The sequence below is a fragment of the Fundulus heteroclitus genome, chromosome 3 (genome assembly GCF_011125445.2).
Source record: "Fundulus heteroclitus isolate FHET01 chromosome 3, MU-UCD_Fhet_4.1, whole genome shotgun sequence".
Classification (NCBI taxonomy): domain Eukaryota; kingdom Metazoa; phylum Chordata; class Actinopteri; order Cyprinodontiformes; family Fundulidae; genus Fundulus; species Fundulus heteroclitus.
In genome coordinates this window covers 27,113,856-27,126,664 of record NC_046363.1, presented here as the reverse complement: position 1 = coordinate 27,126,664, position 12,809 = coordinate 27,113,856, and the positions used below count along the sequence as shown (strand labels likewise).

The window sequence follows — 12,809 nt, the reverse complement described above, 5'->3', positions numbered from 1 at the left end:
CCAGTATCATCTGCGTAAGTGCATCTTCAACACATGTCAATCAGTGGGTGCTTCCATTAGATTTGATGGTTGACAGAGATAAACATGAATCATCGACAATTAAATAGAATAATGGCTTCTCAAAGACTGAGAAAATTGCATTAACCAGAAAAACCCCTTTCACAAAAATGCTAGTGTTACTAAATACATATCTACATCGTCTTATGTATCATCGCAGTGATTCTAATTCCCTGCATCAACAGCAGCAATTAAGATATGGCGACAAGAGGGGGGGGGATCGGTTTCTTACCTCTGTCGGCTGTTGGGGAGTTTTTCCCTGTCTCCTTCTGTCTTCTCTCTCTTTGCCGGCCGTCGGTGAAATATTTACCCACTCAGAGAGCTATAGTGCCTGCCGTCAACGCTGGGCGCGCTTGAAAATTCATCATCCTCAAAGAAACGGCTCAGAGACATGCCAACGTAAGACGGGATAAAAACGAGGGGGGGGTAACTGTGACGAGCTGCCCGAAATAAATTAAATGGTCGATAATTATGTGGTTGTCTGGTGATAGTGGATAGGTGCTTGTGTTGATGGATGGGCGAGGAGCTCTCGGCCACCACGGGTTAGCGAAAGAGAGAAAGAGAGAGAGAGAGAGAGAGAAAGGGAGGGGAGGGAGGGGATTAGGATTGAGGAGACACCCCTGAGGGACTCTTTATCGTTGCATTGTAGTCCTTCGTCGATGACCGCCCAAGTGAGTTCAAAACGCTGCAGTGACACGATGTTGCTCCGAGATAATTAATCTGTTAACGCGGATTAGTGGGGTCTAACCCCTAATTCGCCTGGCTTCCACAAGCTCACTTATAACGCCGACCCCCACAGCTCTCCCATCAGACCAGCCAGTCTCTGCTCGCACCACCAGAGTGAATCCAGACCAGGTTAACGAGGCAAACTGTAAAAATGTGAAAGTGTCCCCAAACTGAGGGGCACCAACTGAATAAGGGGGGGGAGCTTCAGTACACCACTCAGACCCGTGGATGCAAAAATTGTGCTCATATGAAAACTAAAGGGGTAAAAGATGCCCTCAAAGTGGAGTTAGAATCACGATCAGGCACAGAGATGAATTTGGGGAGAAGGAGGAGGGGGTGATGCAGGGAACACAAAATCCTGAGGAGAATAAAAATGCAGGCTCCCAGGGAGGGATGCTGAGAGAGAGAGAGGAGGGAGGGTGAGAGAGATGGAGCCACTAACAATGAACAGAAAGGGGCAGAGCAGCGTGCAATGGATTTGTAGGCAAAGACAGCTTCCAGTGGAGGCTGCTGGACAGCATCAACACCGATTTTACTGACAAGGAGGCGGCGGGCGACGTGTAACGACGCAGACTGATGTGACGAGTGCACGCTCAGAGAGATGCCCTCTGAGGGACTGGAGCGAGAAAAGTGAAGAAGAGACGTAGAGGTGAACTGCAACAAGAAAGAATGAAGAAGAAGAAGAAGAAAAAAAAAATGAGTAAAAGTGTTTGTCTTCTATTGGAGGAAAGGGGGCAGAGGCACGGAGCGAGAGGAGAGGGAGGGGGCGGCGTTGGTTTTTCTGTGTCACTGAAAGAGAGTGGGGGAAGGGAGATAATACAAGCAAAGGGAGCAAACAGTGGAGGACCAGTGTGCATAGTCACACACTCACTCATCCTATGGATAGTGTATATGATGGAAGTGCATCTGCGAGGAAAATGGGGGTGAAAACGAACAGTTTCATTATGTGTGAGCAAGATTTCAGCTTGAGGAACGAGCAAAGCAGCATCCATCACACCACTGATAAGAGTAAAAATCACCACTCCCAGCTCTTAAAATCCTCCATTTAACGTTTAATTGGAAAAGCAAACCAGCCGCTGTAATAAATTGGTAGAAGAATACAAAGTGATCGTTCTTGTGAAACACAGTACATACAATATTCATGGCTGAATTAATCATGAAAGGCTGCAGAGAACAATCCTAGTTATTTAAAGCTTTACAGCAAAGAGAAAAAAAAGACAAATGTCTATTACTTAGCAGCAATTTATTTCAGTGTTTCAAAAAGTGTTTAAAAAAAAGTGTTTGATGATAAAAGTTAAAAAAAAAGGCCAATGTTGACCCCAATAAGGCAGAAAAGGCAGAAGAAAAATGACAAACAGCTCATTTCAGTTTAGACGGAGACCATGTTATGTTGATATCTGATTGCCTATTGATTGGTTAGTTTTTTTTCAATCCGATTAGCTTTATACCAATTAAATTCAGTTAAATTGTGATAAAAAAAAAGGCCTGTCATAAAATTAAATGCTCCATTCTCATACAACTTAATAAATCATCATTACTACAAATAGACTCCTATTTGTGCTCAAATGTCTAATCAAATTTCCAACAATTCAGTGGAACTGCTTCTGTCTTGAGAACCGTGCACAAGCCTTTTAAAAGTCCAACAACTGATTCTAGCTTTAATTTGAGATAAATAATTCATGTTGGTTTCGCAAAAGTAAAGGATTCAAATAAGGCATTACTGCTTCCAGAATGTTCTGTTTTGTTGCATTCACTTCAATAAAAATTAGTTTCTGTAACTTTTTCAAACTGTCAATAAAATCTACATGTTTAGTTTAAATTAAAATTTAAAAATTTTTTCTACATCTTTGCTACAAACAATTTAGCCAGGTTTTGTGTTTTGGGTGAAAGTTTCCTGTTTTATGTGTATTTTGTTTTTAATTTAAGTTAAAACTAAACAGAACAATCTGCATCCCTTCAGCAATGTTTATGCCATTGGCTCCGATTTCTTTTTATCCAGTTTTTAAAATGCCTTCAGTACAATTAAAATTGGATATGTGTGGTGAGGAATGAAGTTATTAATTGTATATATGGGTAAAATAAATATTTCTTTGGTGATCTTTTTAAAAAATTATTTATTTCCAGGGGACACAGTTGGAGTCCTGAATGACCCCAGACCCCAAAATATCAAAGTGTGTAAATTAAGAAAAAATATGAATAACAGTCAGGTATAATTTATGTTTGAGAACTGTCTCTGTTTACATTTTAAAAAATGTATTGCTTAGCATAATTGCTATAAACTCTGATTTAGCTTCAGATTAAAAAAAAACAAAAAAGTCTGATTTTTTTTTTTTAAGAAATCAATTCCTCAGAGTGTAAACAACCTATTGCACCAAGCCATGTGCTGTTTAATACCATCCAGCAGCACTAGTTATTCATATATGTGGTTAACGTCAAGTCATTCGTGTGATGTAGTGCAAGTGATGAGAGCTACTTCTCCGTTAGCGAAGAGACACAGTGCAAAGGATCTCATAAAATTCTCCGTTAGCGAAGAGACACAGTGCAAAGGATCTCATAAAAATCATTCAGTCCTGAGCCGCCGACGCTACAAAGGTGTAAGGTGTTAACCGGCAGCCGGCCAAAGTTCAGGCCCTTCCCCACCTTCAGCTCTCCCACTCCTTCAAAAATCCTCTCCTCCACACTGCGTTCTACCTTGGCCAGGGTGAGGTGGTACCGCGGGTTGTAGGAGCTCCTGTGTAGCCAGCCCTCCTTCCTGTAGGCCTCCTGCAGGCCGCAGTTCAGCTGGTGGAGGCGCAGCTGAGGCTGGGGGCTCAGGTAAAGCACCTTGCCGCTGAAATGCTTCAGCTTGGCGGGGAAGGTCAAGACGACGGGCGGGTTGCGATCCAGCTGGGCGAACCGCCGGAGGATCTCCGCCGCGGCCGCCACCTCGGCCGGACCGCGCAGCACCAAGAGGCACAGGGTGACGTGGAGCCTGGAGGCGGTCTGCCAGTGGGGGGCGGAGGAGGGAAGGAGGGCGATGAGCTCCTCCTGCAGCTGCTGGAAGCAGGAGAGGATAGCAGGAGTGTTGGCCCGGAAGGAGACGAAGTGGGTGGGCTGTTTCTTAGGAGGCCGTACGCCACACTTCTCCTCCGCCAACTTCAGAGGTGGATCCTGAGGCGAAACATCAGAACTGTGATAAATATAAACCGTCGTTGCAATGATGTCTGTCAAAGCCAGAGGTGCCATGCGCACCTGTGTGTCTTCGTTGCCTGCCAAGCTTTCTTCAAATTCTTCACAACGACTCTCCTCTCCTTCCTCTCTTGCATCCTGGTCCTTGTCTTGAAAAGATGAACTCTCCTCAGATGACAGCTGGAGTCTAAATGAAAAACCGGGAATGTAGAATGAACCCAGAACGGTTTGCTTTATTAAAATAACTCAAATATAACCTTCTTGTCTGAAATCTAAAAATTAAAGCAATTCATTCATTTCTTTCACCGGCTTTAGGAAAGTTGGCCACAAACGATCAGCCGCCCTCCAAATATCAAAACGGCATCCGTATAATTCACTTAATCCTGAAGGATCTAATGTGAACCTTCCAAGAAGCCTTGTAATGTGTACTTTTATGCCTTTTATCCCTCTGAGATGGAGGTAAAACACACGTTTTTTGTTGAAATGTGTGTTCTTTCGTAGACGGAATTTGTCGGCAATAAGTTTAAAGATAAAATCTGCAGTAAGAATAAACACCAGACCTGTTGACAGCCTCCTCTGCAACACATGATCCGCAACATTCCTGCTGTTCCTCACAAGTCTTTCCTCCACAGTGTCCGGAGGCAGAGCTGTGAATCATCTCATTCAGCGAGTCTTCGTTTCCGTTTTTGGGACGGGTGCGTTCCTCCGGTGAGCTCTCATCCTGACCGGCCACAGGTTTCAGAACCGTTTCAGAACCGGTGTCTTGCTGTCGCTCTTGGTTCTCTGCATTGTTTTCCTCTGAAACAAATGATCATTTTCTTTCAGTGAGTGTGACTGTGTAGATGAAAAGTGTCTTGCAAGAGTGTTCAAAGGACTTGCTCCACATTTGCTTACAACAAGAACCTTTAATGCATTTCACTGGGTTTTATTAGTTAGACCAGCACAAGGTGGTGCACTACTGTGGATAGTGAAAATAGAGGAAAAAGATAAAAGGGTTTTCTAAATAATTTCCATGTAAAAAAAATCTGAGAGGGGTGGTAGGTGTTTGTGTAAAGCCTCTAAGTAAATACGTTGTAAGCAAGTCTTTTGTGGTATCCCTCTACCAGTTGTCCATATATAGAAACAGATATAATTGTCGGCTTATTTGCTACATAGTTTAAACTCAGCTATCTCTGATCATTGATTTTAAAATCTTGATTGTACATATTGGATTGAGATGTTGATTTTGTTTGGGCCATTCTCTGGCTGTATGTCAATGTCCAGCTGGAAGCTGAGCCTCGGGGGGTTTCTGTGACCTTTCTTCCTGTATTGCTCTGTACAGTCGTAAATAATCAATAAAATAGAATTTGCATTCCAATGAAGCTAATTTGTCAGATTAAAAGCACCTATTGAAAAAAAACAACACCCTTTAAACAGATATTAAACATACTTTTCATAAAAAGTCGCCATTTCTTTGTTAAAAACGTTTGTTTTCTTTATTGGTCGGATGCAATATTCTAATTTTAAAAGTCAGGTTTTTATTAGCAGTATAATTAGAAGAAATAAAGGCTTGAAAGCATCAGTCTGTGAGTAATTAATCTACATTATGCATTTCACTTGGTGAATTGAGTTACTGACATAAATGAACTTTTCAGTAATATTGCAGTTGATTAAATATGACTGCATTTAGCTCCATTCATCTTCCCATTAAGCATCAACCAGCTTCCCTGCTGAGGAAATGGATCCCCCAGGGCCTAATGCGGCTATTGTCCGATGATGTTGTCTGTAGCTCGGTACATCCATTTAGAACCTAACCCGGCTTTAAACTGCACCAATGTTCTCAACCGAACCTCTGAAGCCTCCAAATGCCTGCGGTGCTTTTCAGATTTTTGCCTGCCAAGATTTGAAAACTTTCAATTTTTTTTAAGTCAACTTTACACTCGTGCACTACTTTATGAACATCTTTAGCAATAGGTCCCAATAAATACGTTTTCATTTTTGGTAGAAGTGTGAGAAAATGTGGAAAAGCAAAAAAGGGCATGAATCATTTTGAAAGGCCTATTACTTTTGCTACATGCAAACCTAGACAGGAAAAGGTCTTACCCTTTACTTTTATTTCCTCCTTTCCAAAGGGGGGAGCCAAAGATTGACCGGTGGAGCCAAAAACTCTATCAGTTCTGCTGTGGCGCTCCCAGACGCGATGCCCCCTGTAGGCGAAGTACTGGATCCTGTGTCTGGGCAGAGCCAGATCGGTGGTGTAGTCACAATCACACGGGTTGGTGTCCCAGTTGAAGTCACAGAAAGGGCGCTCCAGCACGCCCAGGAAGCGATCCACGTAGCCCACCACAAACTCTGAAGCATCCACTGACGTGTCCCAAAGGATGCGAGAGATAACGTCATCAGCGGTGCGCATGCGGGGCTTTTTGTTCACATCTGCATGAGAGAATTCAATAATTTCCACGCAGACCAAGAAGAGAACGATCAGAACATTTAGATCAGATAATGATGTCATTATCAAATGACGACGTTAAGATGAATAAAGAAAGAATGACCTTTCCCCTCGTCGTCTTTGGGCTTCGCAGATTTGGTCACGGTGGCTTTTTTCTTCTTCTGTTTTTCTACCGTCTCTTCATTCTGTTTGTCATCCGTGTCAGGGGACGGAACCGCAGAATCATGCGGTGACGGGTCACTGACACATGAGAGCCAGAGCAGAAAGGGGAAACACAATCTAAAAATATGCTCACAAAGCATGACACATTAAAAAGAGCCTTATATTAAAACGTCACTTAAGGTTTACATAAAATAAGGGAAAATCCCAATAAAACCTAAAAAAAAAAAAAAAAAAAAAAAGAATGAAAATGGTTTTGGTCCACATTTAATATAACTAATTGATAAGAATAGGGAAAAATGCTAAAAAAAAAAAAACTAACTTAAAGGAACTCTTTGATCAGAGAATAATATCAGGACAGTTCTGGATTATTGATCTGATCAGTTCAAGTGGTAAAGGGGGTTGTTAATGTTAATCAGCGTCGGCTGTTTTAGGGTTAATGATAATAACAACTGGGGCACTACAGGGGCAACAAGGAGGCATCCCCAAAAACAGGAAGGGTTTTGCCGGTGGAGGCCACAGACATTTTCCCTTTTCCATTTATTTGACTATTTTTCAGTTGTTTTGAGCTGCTGCAACGACGTTTCAACAAATTGGACTATCCTGTTGCATCAGCTTTTCAACTTTTGGCATCCCTTTGTTCCTTACACATAGCCTATTCCATATCAGTGTTTATAGCCAGCATACCTTTTTTGAGCAGTGCATATTCCAGAATTATTTGCATCTACTTGCAGTTCAATATCCAATTTTCGAATCAAATTCAACGTAAAAACACAGCAAAAATAATTCCCAGAATTCTACACGTAACAATGAGTTCATCAATTTTCATGTAATAACAAATGTAGCTAAGAATAAAATTATCAAAAATTGTATAAATGTTTTTATTTACCTAACAAAATAAAGCCTGTGTTTGAATTTTCTACTCATTCACAATATTGTACACTAGAGTTTAGAGCCTTTTCTTCTCCTTACTCAGACCTAAAGGATTTGTGGGACTATTAGAAAAATATATACTGATCAAGACTTTGCAAGTCATTTCTAGTTGTAATGGTTTGACCAACAACAGCTTTAGCTGATTCCATAAGATAAGGAAACATAATTTAGAGACTTTCTAACCCTTCTGCTGCTCTTCATTATTAGATCAGGAAAGAGCAGACACTATAAAACCAGATTTTGACATTTTAAAGAACTAAATAATTACCTGACATCCTACCTTTTGCATCTTATATTAGAGATTAGTGATGGTTAGGAGCAGTAAAACAATAGCCTCTTTGTGTGTAAACAAGACAATGAGGTTTTTTTTTTAGTTTTTTTTTACTCTGTGATTTCCAAAAGACAGACAACATTTTAAAAACCCAGAGAAAATCAGGGAAGCATGGAACAGAGAAATGTTGCTGTACTACTTTTAGCCTTGCTGTTATCCGCTGAACGTTTTGCACTCTCTCCATTTTTTTTACAGCCAGGAAGAATGGTAGACATGCCTGGACATGTAGACAAACCCCGTTTCCTTTTAAATAACTTCCTACATCTGCATAATTTCTCCAACTTTGTTTGAAACACCTCTGGTCAACTGCATCTAATCCAAAGAGTTTACTTGTTGGTATGACCTGGAAGCGCTACGGTGTGGTGTGTTCACGGGTCGGAGGAGATGCTTATTTATTTCAGTTTGCCAGTTTGGTCAGAGTTCATTAAGCTAAAGATCATCCGTGCATCTCTAAGTAAACCTATATGTCCCACTGTGTCATATACAAAAAGGTAACCTGTATACAACACAATTGGTGTGGGGGAAAAAAAGCACAATGTAGAAGATGAGTGAACAATTCTAACACAGAAAGAGACCTCCATCGCGCTTAGTGTCACTATGGAGAACAACGTGAAGAGAGCAGACCTGTGGGATAAACGACATCTGCCTCCGAAGTGACACTTCCCCATCCGGAAAAACTGGCACGCTTTTAATCCATCCTTGTTCTGCTCTGCCGACTCTATGAATTAGAACAACAACAGAGAAGACAGGGTGAAGATGTGTGGTAAAATCTGAAAATCACTATAGGGCAGGGGGTCTAATGTCAGTCCTCAAGGGCCAGTGTACCGCATGTTTTAGGAGTTGTCTTTGTTCGATCCAAATTAACTTAACGAGTGCTGAATTAACCGGCCTCTGCGTTGATGGCACATTGATGACTTAATACTGAGGAACTAAATTGGTCATTTGGATAAAAATGTGATGGAGCAGCGATACATCTAAAACGTGCAGGACGGCAGCCCTCGCACGACCGGGAGGGGGACATCCCTGCTGTAAGGAAATTTGTGCTGCTTTTAATATCCCATTAAGAAAAAAACAAAGCCAAGTCGCAAAAGAAAAAGAAATATGCTACACACAAACACACACGCGGTCATGTCTCGTGTCTTTATGTTATATTTAGTCTGGATATTATATTTTCCTTCCGATACATTAGACTACAAACCAAGTAACAGGTGGTAATGAATCAATTCACATTAGCGAAAAGTCAGCCAAGAGGTTATTCTATTTTGAGACAGAACTGAATGTAACTCATAGCTCAAATACCTAAACTATGGCTGTAAAGTCCGTCTCGTAAGAACTGAGATGACTCCAGCTGGCACAGAACCATTGACCTGATTCCAGACATTTTTTTTGTACTTGTTCTTTAGAAATTTTATCTGAATTAAAAAGTAATAGATGCAGATGTTTAAGAAGAAAGTAAAATCTCTTCTTCCCGTCTGGGAATAAGAGTCTTGACTCATTTGTCGTTTCCAGGAACTGCTTCCAGCAGAACATTCTGTCAGGAAGTTAAAAAATGTGTCTACACAACCCCGCTGGGTCATGAGTTCAGCTGCCTTTGTCAGTATGAGGGGATCTGACCACATGAGCAGGGTGAAAGTGGGAATCACTGGGAGTTGGAGAGTTTGTTTTCACAATCAATTAGTTCGAAAAGCAGACCCTGCAGTTCCGGGAGAAACTGTGTCTGGATCATTAAGGGCCACCCAGTTGACTACCCACTTAAATGTTTTATGTCAAAACCTTTATTGGGCATGTAAATCTAAAATAGATGACCATCCATCAGTCATCAAAAACAGATGACCAAAAGGCTGCCATCAAAGCAACCTGGGTTTCCACTACATGACAGCAGTGTTGCCAGGTTGGGCGGGTCTCCGTCCAATTGGACTTCTTTTGAACACATTGGGGCTTTATGCGGGTTGGTAAAATTTGGGCTGCTTTTCACAACATTTTACAGGTTTTTTTTAAGTATTCACAGGGAAATTCTATCAAAATAGTTGCCATTGTGAGGCAAAATAGTAAAAAACAAAAAACAAAAAAAACATACATTCGAATACCAAAATTATAAATATTCTTCTGTCCAAGAGTGACACTGAAAAACTAGTCCATACATTTGTCGGTTCAACTATTGTAATTCTTTACTATCAAGTCCCCAAAATACAGTTCAAATTCTTCAGCTGATCCAAAACGCCACAGCAAGATTTCTGATGAAAAAATTCATTGGTTTCCTGTTAAATCAAGAATATAATTTAAAATTCTCCTTCTCACGTATAATAATAATTGATACTTTATTGATCTCACGACGGAGAAATATGTGAGTATAAAGCCCTTAATAATCAAGCTCCATCATAAATCAGAGCTCTGATTACCCCATATGTTCCTAACAGAGCACTTCGCTCTCAGACTTCAGGTCTGCTAGAGTCCCTAAAAGTAGAATGGGAGGCAGATCCTTTAGCTATCAGGCTCCTCTCCTGTGGAACCAACTCCCATTTTTGGTTTGTGAGGCAGACACCCTGTCTACTTTTAAGACCAGGCTTAAAACTTTCCTTTTTGACAAAGCTTATAGTTAGAGTGGCTTATGTTGTGCTGAGCTATCTCTGTAGTTATGCTGCTGGAGGACATCAGGGTCTATTTCTCTCTTTCTGCTGAGTTCTCCTACTGTTCTCCAAATTTGCCCTGTTTGTTGTTATTTCAACTTTTAACTTTATGTTCTCTTTGTCTTTTTTTCTCTTCATAGTAGGTACTCCTAGTCTGGTGTTCTGTTAGCTGTGAAACCATCCAGGGGAGATAGATCATCCGCTATTACCATATAACATAGAAAGGATTCCTAAATCAATGTGTGCTTCTGTGCTTTTTTGTGTCTCTGCTCTGTCTTCTCTAATCACCAGTCGGTCGAGGCAGATGACTGCTCACACTGAGCCCGGTTCTGCTGGAGGTTATTCCTGTTAAAAGGGAGTTTTCCTCTCCACTGTTGCTTCATGCATGCTCAGTATGAGGAATTGCTGCAATGCCATTGACAATAAAAACAACTGTCCACTGTGGCTCTATGCTCTTTCAGGAGGAGTGAATGCTGCTTGTCAAGACTTGATGCAATCTGCTGGGTTTATTTAGATAGGAAACATTTTTGACCAATCTTTATGATTTGATTGAATTTGACTTTATAAAGTGCCTTGAGATGACATGTGTTGTGAATTGGCACTATACAAGAAAATTTTATTTTAATTGAATAAAATTCAGTTTTCCTTATACTCATTTTATTAGTTCCTCTATTTTGAAATGTCTAGAATCTGACAAACCTGACGTCAACAGTGATTAGTACTCATTGATTAATCAAGTGTCACTATCAGAATCAGCTTTATTTGCCCGGTATGTGTACACATGCGAGGACTCTGGATTGTACAATGTTCATGATGTGCTTAGTTATACAATAATAAAATAACGCAATAATGCGTAACAAATAGGGCAACGTAATTGGGAGAGGGATCTTTGAGTGTAGGTAGATTATTTGTTTGCCTATTTGCACAATGTTGTTTGTTTTCTGGGTTTTTTTTTTTTTTTTCCTTTAGTGCAGTTGTGTGGTACGCTTCTATGCTTTTACCATTAGTTCAAGAACGGTTGAGATTTGGCCTGTGTTTTGCTTTTATTTGCTTTTTCTTTTGTTGTTAGTTTTAGGGTGGGTTTTTACGTTGTGTTTAGGCTGGAAACTGTCAGTCAGATCTGCTAACCGTGCACATCAGCAGTGCCACAAGCTGATGGCCTCTATGCCAAGCCGCACTGATGCGATCATACAAATGAGCATTCTTTACAGAAGCCTCACATTTAAGTTTAATATCTTGGTTGCTGGTAGGTGAAATATTTTAAATAGAAAACTTTTACTTGTTATTTTTACGCTGATTTGCCATAATGTCAGCTGTTTTGTATTTGAACTCTTCTAACGAGACACAAGAACAGCTACTGTACCATCATCTACCTTAAGAGGAAGCACAGGTTATACCTTAATTTTTAAAGTGTTCTAAATCATATCCCTTAGCATTCTCCCTACTCCACACTCTTTAGTGATACTAGAAATAACTTAAGGCATTAGCTTTTGCATTGTAGACTTAATACACACACCCTTCACCTTACAGAAAACCGGTTTAGAGCTAAGACTAAAGGGTAAATGTGAATTAGGATTCTGCCTATGATGGCTTTTAAAGTAAATAACCCAACTCTATCACAGAAATTAACCGAACAAACGGATTTCTTGAGGGGGGAAGCAGCCATGCCTTAAGTAAATAAGATTACAAATAACATAAAGCAATAGTATTAGACCAAGAACCATTTTGCTACCTCCAGTTGCTGTCCGGGAATCATTGCTCCGGTCAGTTTCAGACCCAGCATTTGGAACCGGTGAGTCAGACAGGGTGGTGGGCGTCAAGGCGCTCCCACCTCCTTCCCCCTGGTTCTCCATGGAATCTAACGAAACACTTGGATCATCTGACGCCATCTGTGTCTGGCTGGCCCCGTGGTTTCCACGTAGTCTTTTGCAGACAGACTGGGTTAAAATGAACTCGGGCTGCTACCTAGACACCTGTAAAAAGAAAAAAAAAAAAAGAAAAAAGAAATGCGGAAGTCCTTGGTCAACCATCCGCTGTTACAAGTTGGCCATCCGGTTTGCGAATACATTGCAAAAAAATAAAAATAAAAACGTAACACTCTATGTAGAATGTAAAAAGATATATTTATAAACCATAAAAGGCAAATTAAGTCATACCAATGCTGTAACTTTTTTTTGTCTTTGACCCGGTGGGTTTCCTCGAATGGAATCATGGTTAATGTAGTTTCTTTTTCCCCCCGACGAAGTGAATTCAAATGCATAACTCAAAATTCAATATTGCCAATAAAGACAAAAACTGTATATATATTAGGATAATTTACTCTCATTTAAAAATAATTATTGCATTTAGTCTCAACTGTAATTTAACGGTTTTGACTCGA

At 40.5% G+C, this 12,809-nt stretch overlaps 2 protein-coding genes across 6 annotated transcripts in view; both read right to left on the bottom strand.

Moving 5' to 3' along the window:
- ttyh1 (tweety family member 1) overlaps positions 1–859 on the bottom strand; it is a 35,936-nt gene extending 35,077 nt beyond the window's left edge. Inside the window, exon 1 of one of the 3 annotated variants that reach the window (XM_036134852.1) lies at positions 290–859. The gene's annotated coding sequence lies outside the window, so the exon portion shown is untranslated. The remainder of the gene's footprint in view (positions 1–289) is intronic. The other 2 variants (XM_036134859.1, XM_036134863.1) reach the window with 2 other exon arrangements.
- Positions 860–1,816: 957 nt separating this feature from the next.
- On the bottom strand, positions 1,817–12,780 carry leng9 (leukocyte receptor cluster (LRC) member 9). 3 transcript variants are annotated; one of them, XM_036134887.1, is made up of 9 exons: positions 12,586–12,780; positions 12,162–12,402; positions 8,427–8,520; positions 6,483–6,619; positions 6,034–6,363; positions 4,512–4,749; positions 4,015–4,138; positions 3,331–3,933; positions 1,817–3,287 (listed from the first exon to the last, which is right to left on the bottom strand). In XM_036134887.1, exons 2-9 carry the CDS (start codon positions 12,316–12,318, stop codon positions 3,264–3,266), a joined length of 1,707 nt encoding a protein of 568 aa, XP_035990780.1. In that variant the 5' UTR covers positions 12,319–12,402; positions 12,586–12,780; the 3' UTR covers positions 1,817–3,263. The 3 variants fall into 3 exon arrangements, with proteins under 3 accessions (XP_035990780.1, XP_035990768.1, XP_035990775.1); XM_036134875.1 differs by having other exon boundaries at positions 1,817–3,290; positions 3,334–3,933; positions 12,586–12,779; XM_036134882.1 differs by lacking the exon at positions 12,586–12,780 and having other exon boundaries at positions 1,817–3,290; positions 3,334–3,933; positions 12,162–12,430.
- Between the last annotated feature and the right edge of the window lie 29 nt (positions 12,781–12,809).

Coding starts and splice junctions, on each gene's coding strand:
- leng9 (XM_036134887.1), bottom strand. CDS start 12,318: ATGGCGTCAGATGATCCAAGTGTTTCGTTAGATTCCATGGAGAACCAG. Junction 6,364..6,482: donor CAAAGACGACGAGGGGAAAG/GTCATTCTTTCT, acceptor TCTCTCATGCAG/ATGTGAACAAAAAGCCCCGC. Junction 3,934..4,014: donor CAGGCAACGAAGACACACAG/GTGCGCATGGCA, acceptor GTTTCGCCTCAG/GATCCACCTCTGAAGTTGGC.